General features: G+C 42.1%; 1 protein-coding gene across 1 annotated transcript in view; it reads left to right on the top strand.

The window, feature by feature from the left end:
* LOC103896722 (transmembrane protein 2-like) overlaps positions 1 to 6,895 on the top strand; it is a 60,240-nt gene that overhangs the window by 11,562 nt on the left and 41,783 nt on the right. Inside the window, 4 exon segments of the mRNA XM_009276624.2 lie at positions 110 to 319; positions 4,112 to 4,317; positions 5,910 to 5,979; positions 6,621 to 6,749. Of these exon segments, the coding sequence (XP_009274899.2) occupies positions 110 to 319; positions 4,112 to 4,317; positions 5,910 to 5,979; positions 6,621 to 6,749 (615 nt within the window).

Below are 6,895 nucleotides of genomic sequence, written 5' to 3'. Positions count from 1 at the left end.
GAAAACATATTGCCAAAAAAGAAAAAAAAAAAAAAAAAAAAAAGGTTTTTTCCTTTTTGTGCGTGTTTATATTGTAATGCCTTACTTGGATCTACATTTGTCTCAACAGATCCTAAGGAATTTTAGCTCTGTTCACATGTCAGGAGTGGAATTAAAAAACATGGGGCAGCAAATCCTGGGCAGTTACCCTGTGCATTTTCACTTGGCTGAGGATGTGGATGAGAGAGGAGGATACAAACGCCCAACGTACCTTGATAACCTGGCTATCCACCACTGCTTCTCTAGGTGTGTTGCCATACATGGAACTCATGGCCTTCTGGTAGGAGACATATTTTATTAGTACCAAGTTAATTTCTTTGCTTAGGCACTGCTAAACAGTAAGAGCCATTTGTGATACAAAGAGAAATCGGAATATTGAAGCAAGGCTTTTTTTCCCCAGGAAATGTCCTGACTTGTCAACTTCATTTGACCGGTATTCAGGTTAGGACTGTTGCTCTGGTAGTGCAGCTCTTTGAAATGAAGTTCAGCTTCCTAATTAATATTATTAATGGTGTGATCAGATATAGTGAAATCTTTGCCGTGGTTATTCTGGACAGTTTGTGATAATAGGAACTTTCATTTAAAATGAAAGCGATGGACCTTTACTGGTCCTGACTGAAGCAGCGGACCTTTAATTTGCAAAGGAGATAAAAAAGACAGGGGTTGTTCAAGTCAGGGCAATGTGAGATATATCCAAAAATATTCACATGACAAAGGGAATGAAATATGAGAGGGACTGACCCAAACGGCCGCTTCAGTGCCAGAAAAGCCCTCAGGAACTTGGCTTTGACCTAGATCCTCACAAGGGCATTGTGGAGAGGAACTTAAAAAAACCCACAAAAAAGCCATATGTGACCCAGCTGGAAAATACAGATTCCTGCTCCAGTCCCGACACGTCCAGTTGCTATGTGCTCTGCAGGACCCTGAACGGTGTTTTGCTGTCTGTGGGCATTTCCTCATTCACCCGATGTGTGCTCAGGCAGGGGCACTCCCTGAACCACCCATCACCTCCCGCGTTTTTCCTGACAACTTTTTCTCAACCCTGGACATAAAGCTGTGCAAGACACGACATAGATGCACCCTGGTGGGACCCTTGTGTGAAAGGGTCCTCCTGAAAGGATGCGTTCACAAAAATGTGATGCTGGACTTGTACAACTAGGAACACTTTTCACGTATCCTAAACTGGATTTGCAGTGTCCAGGCCACTCAAAATATTGGTTGCCTTCTCATATACGTGATTTGCTCTGGCTGTAGAGCCTGCTGTTGTGTACAGAGCCCTTAGGTGGCAGGAGGCTTGCCCAGTATGTGTGGGTATGGTTTAACTTGCTTTCTCTTCTCGTTGGTATTAAACCTCTGGAACTGAAGGAACCTGCCTGGGATGAAAAATTAAGCCTTACGTTAATATTGGTCCTGAGAAGAATGGTGTATGCTCTTGCTCTTTATCAGAAGTGAGGTTGTCAAGGGTTTATCTGGATGCGTGGGATGCAATAGTTGTGAAATCAAGAATCCGAGTGTAAGAGCCAGCCCCCCTGCATCTGACTGCTGGGGGCTTTGAGTTCATGAATCAGTGAATAGATTTTATAGCAAAGGTTAAATATGTGATTCTGTGGAAGAATCGTGTGGCTTCAGTACAGTCATTGAGATATAAAGTAATTAAAATGTAATAAAAAGCCTCGCTTTAAAACAAATTAAAATAATTTGCAGTTCCAGAGAAGGGCATGTATATCAGAGCAAGGCAGTTAAATAACATAGATGGGTACCCGTTTTAGCATTAGATTATGAAACTTCAGCCTCTGAGGCGGAACAAACCAGATAGGTGGTTTTTCCCTCTCCTGTTTTGCGGGTTTAGAGGATGTAATTGTAGAAGTACGTTGCCGGAGTGCTGCGGTTTGCGCTTCGCTGCGTACTGGCCACGCCGTGCTGTCTGCAAGGCCCTTCTCCCATCTGCTGCTCCCGTGTGCCGGGCTTGTGCCGCTTTGCAAGCCGGCGGCAGGGACGCACACAGCTTGGGTTACTCGCCGTGGCTGGGAAGCAGGCTGCGACGTGCCTCTCGCTGCCCTGGCGCACGTCAGGCGTACACGGACTACTGTAGTCTTTCATGTCTAATGTTGCAGTGCATAAAGGTCACTTATATTGTGTTGCTGAACTATATATATAATTCAGCGTTTAGAGGCATCTTAATCATCTGGTGTTGGATACGCCAGTGGGGCTGTAGCCTGCGTTGTGGACAGTGTTTCATGCTGACACATACAGCAATACGCTACTGTCACGGTGCCGCAGGTGGGCTCTCATTTCCAAGCTTTTCGTTCCTATCTGTGATATGCCAGAATTGATCAGTTATTGGGGTTTTGCTCTAATGGCATGGGCCCTTCTCTTTCAGTGCAAATGAAGTGAACTTTAAATTATCTTATTTCTGGTTAGGAGAGTGATCAATATAGTTTTGCGTATGTAAGTTTTCAGGGCTGTCATGCGATTCTGAAGCTGTGAATAATCATATTACTTAAATCTAAAATCCGGTTTCGGATACAAGGCTGATTTTTCATGCAGCTGTGTGAAGAACAGATTAGCCAAACTTCAGCTCAATTCAGAAGAATGAAACTCTACAATTGAAATGCTGTTTAAAACAGCGAGCAGTTCGTTGTCACAGTTTCTTTCCAAAAATAGTCTTCCACGGCCTCCTTAGCGCAGCTTCTGCCCATCGTTTGGAAGGGTAGAAGTAGCCAGGATTACTGTTCTTAGCAGGTTGGCAAGGACACCTGCGTTTTTATCTAAATCCATTTCCTACCTGTATTTCCAAGACTCAGCTGGCAGGGACACGTCCAGTGTCGCTGCAGGTAGGTTCTCCGTTACCCTCCTTGTAGCTCACTCCGAGCTACTGTACCTGCGTGCAGGGTCTCGGTGGATTTCCAAAACTGTATCCGTTAGGAGTTGGGTACCTGGCTGTGTTGCGCCTTATTTTTAACTCTCTCTTGAACACCTCATTAGGGCAGAAACAAGAGCAGCAGATGACACGTTTGAGGGCTGACTGCCAGGAAAACAATGAAATCCAGTAGAGATATACCTATGGGGACTATACTGTTTGTGACTCCAGATGTTATGTACAGTTGCAGCCCATTAAGGGGAAATCACAGGATATGAGCCTGAAATGGATTTAGCTCAAGTGTCCCTCTGTACACAGAAATAACCAAGTAGGTAAATATTAGTTAATCTTGCAGTCTGACACAGACATAACTCTGACGTCAACAGGAATTTTCTATGCCTGAAGAGTGAATAAGTGTGCTGACAGGGATCATCTGAGTACAAAGTTATGGTTTCAGTAAGATTTAGTAACAAATAGCTGGTATTTTAGCTAGCCCGATTTAGTATTTACATTTAAAAGAAGGATTTCTGAATTTATCTTCATAAGACTGTACATCAAAGGAGTTTTGTGCTAAGTCCTCGTGGTCAAATGAGGGTTTAATGCAATATCCCTGTGCATGCCAGTTAATATTAAATAGACTGAAACAGTAAAATACCATCTCTGCCCAAGCTGATCATTACAGGAATGAAGTGGCCCTGCGCCTTCTGAGAGTGGAGGAGAAAGAACAGAAACCTCGTTAATATAAATTATTTCACATGGTGCATTTTAAAGAATTTCTTATTTTTGGGGGGAAGTGTTGCAGTCATGAAAATTTCTGGATTAACCATCCTAACTTGTTGGTTTATCATGCAAGACACTTATCTTTAGGCAGATATTTACTCCATGACACTGAATCAAATATTCTCTCTTAGAGCTGAGGGCAGTTTTAAATCCAGTGTTTTGCAATTTTCCTTTAATTATGCATGTGATCTTCCTCAGAATAATTTTAATATCAGTTTCGCTGTGTAAGAAGATGAGTCCACAGTTATGCAAACTGCATGTAGTTCGAGTTAGCTCCAGGACTGATGCCTATGGAGGCACTTCTCGCTGTGCGGAGGTGTGGCAAAACCACTCCGCGAGTGTTTCGGGCATTTATTGATAAGCAAAGCGTATCAGTTATAGTTCCTACTGCTGTTAGCATTGCGATCTATGGCCTGTATACTTTTTTTCCAGGTAAAAGACACCATTGGCTACGACACTCTGGGGCACTGTTTCTTCCTCGAAGACGGGACGGAGCAACGCAATACATTTCGTCACAACTTGGGCCTCCTCACGAGGTCGGGGACGATCTTGCCTTCGGATCGCAATGAGGCTATGTGCCTTGCCATCCGCAGCCACGTCTATGGGGATTACGTTCCTGTGCCGAGCACCGACTGCATGTAAGTGCTCCGGGAGCTGTAGTCAGGTTTTGCACTTACGTTGCGCTTTACAGCTGGGTCCCAAAGAACGCTGTGGTCAAACTTTTGAAAGCTGCTATTTGATATTAAATGAAAAATTGTAGCTTTTTCTACCATTTCTCATTTTAAAATAATTTAGCCGCTTGACCGTGTTTTGCTTCTGAAGATGTCTGGTAACACCTGCAGGAATCCTAAGCGAGGAATATTTGCTGCTGGTTATTCCTGTCGCTCTTTCCTGAGAAGCAGAAGTATGTTAGAGCACTTTGCTCGTTTCTGAACCCCTTGCGATTCTTTTTAAGTAGGATGTTGAAGGCTCCGTGAAATCTGTCTGATAAATGCAAGTTGCTTCAGCCCTGGTGTAGGCTGGCAAAAATATCACTTACTACAAAGGGAGTTTTTGCCTTTTTTCACCAGGGCTGAATGGGTGCTGGAGCGAGAGTAAATTGGTCAATAGGACATGAGTGCATGAATATCTAGAGTACATCAGGAGATTTAGTGAGAATGCAGAGATTAGCATAAACTACAGTGAGCATCATTTAACAATAAACAATATCCCGATACAGCTGACCGAAGTTAGCTTCTATTTTGGAGACTGATGAGCTGTAACATGGGCACTCAGGAACCCAGGTATTTTGGGTCTGGCTAGTGTTTGCAAGCAAGAACACAGTTTAGCCAAGGAAATTTGTATTTTCGTGTTTTCTGGGAAAGGATGCAGTGGCCAAACTCTACTTATTTTAATTTGCATAAATAATCCAACCGAATTAATTACAATTATTGTTGCTGAAAAGCTAAGGTTGCTTGTATGGTTAATACAGATTTATTTTGCATCTATTTAGTGGTTCTGTTAATCCAAAGGAGTGTGGATTCTTGATTATTTAATAGTTAAGGTGGATAAAAAATGATTGAGATTTTCTGCTTAGAATGATCACATTAATTGGTACGATCATGAGAAAAGGTTTACAGTGTTTTTACATGTGGTCTTTATTACTGCAAAAGATGTTATCAAATGAAGCAAGTCAACAGATGACAATGTTTTCATAGCTATATCTGGCTTCTGTTTGTGCCACTACTGATCCTCCTTCTGAAGCAAAAACTCCTTATTTGAACAAATGTCAAAATAATATCTCCTTCATCTCCTGCTTAACGAGCCATTTGCGGCTTGCAAGGACATTTGTTTTGTTTTCCACGTAGAAACTTCATAAATCCATAGAGAATCCCCTACCTCCTGCCGTTGCCCCGAAGTTCCAAAAAACAAACCAGAAGTTCACTTCTCAGATATTTTCCAAAGCTGCTTAACTTAAAAAAAAAAAAGACGACATTGGGTTTCCTTAAGCTCCACTTAACAGAGCATGGATTTTGTGTTAATGGTCTCATATAATTTACAATAGGTTCAACAAGTGGCTCCATAAATGAACACGTCTGACATCACTAGATGGTTTCTTTTCCTTAAAGAGTATCATTAAAAGGTTGTGTGGAGTTTTAAAGTCAATAGGAGAGTTGTGGCTCAAGTCCATGAAAATGTATGCCTTCCTGTTTGCTAACTGCTTAGGATCATTTTGATTTTGATTTTTCAGGGCTGTCAGCACATTCTGGATTGCAAATCCGAACAACAACTTAATAGAGAATGCAGCAGCTGGTGCTCAGGTAAAATCATTTAACAGCAAGAGCTATACTTCGCCTCCAGTTCCCATATATTCTACCCTTATTGATATCATCAGTGCGAGGGCAATGAATTTTTAGTTAGTCATCATAAAATTTGGCTATGTATTTCTGCAACCTTTGTCTCTGTTAAGAACAAGGATTGGCCTACAGTTCTCACATTGATTTCTCTTACAACTGTGGCTGGAAATGGTGTGTGGTGACTCTTACCAAATGTTGATTTTTATTAGTAGCTAATAGTTAAATGCCCAATAAAATTTTATATTTTTATATATAAAAATATATACTCTCTCCAGGTTATTATCTCTGATGTTTATCCAAATCATGTTTGTGTTTAATGTGCCTGTGTAGAGAAGGCTATGCTTTCTAATAAACCACCTGAATTTCACCCACAATATATGCATTTTTAAAACCCATGTGTGTGTGCCGCGGGGGCCCACTGTCCATGCCAAAGGATAAGTCGGGAGGTGTAAGAGCATGGGCTGGTGTGTGTCCCCTGGGACTCGCACATGTTTGGCAGGCTCAGTTAGAAATCTGGCCGGCATAGCGGGAAACCCTAAGTCCCCAGGATAACCTGTATCATTAATTGTAGTGTCCCATTTCTCAGACCTCTCTTTGTCTTTTAGGATGTTGGGATATGGTACATCTTCCACCGGGTTCCAACTGGACAGTCTGAGGGGCAATATCCAGAGGGACAGGCTGAACATACCCCCTTGGGAGTATTTTACAACAACAGAGTCCACTCCAATTTCAAGGCACGTGGATGATCTTTATATGTTACTATCTATAAAATAGTATGGCGTAGGGCTGACCATGCGTGGTGCTCTGAAATCAGATGACCATGGGTGTCTTCCATTTTGATAGTGGTCTTTTAACACTATATCAAGAGACAATCAACTTC

Source organism: Aptenodytes forsteri, unplaced genomic scaffold, assembly GCF_000699145.1.
Source record: "Aptenodytes forsteri isolate BGI_AS27 unplaced genomic scaffold, ASM69914v1 Scaffold1, whole genome shotgun sequence".
NCBI classification, from domain to species: domain Eukaryota; kingdom Metazoa; phylum Chordata; class Aves; order Sphenisciformes; family Spheniscidae; genus Aptenodytes; species Aptenodytes forsteri.
Note: the sequence above shows the minus strand (reverse complement) of the source record. Positions and strands in the feature narration are given on the sequence as shown.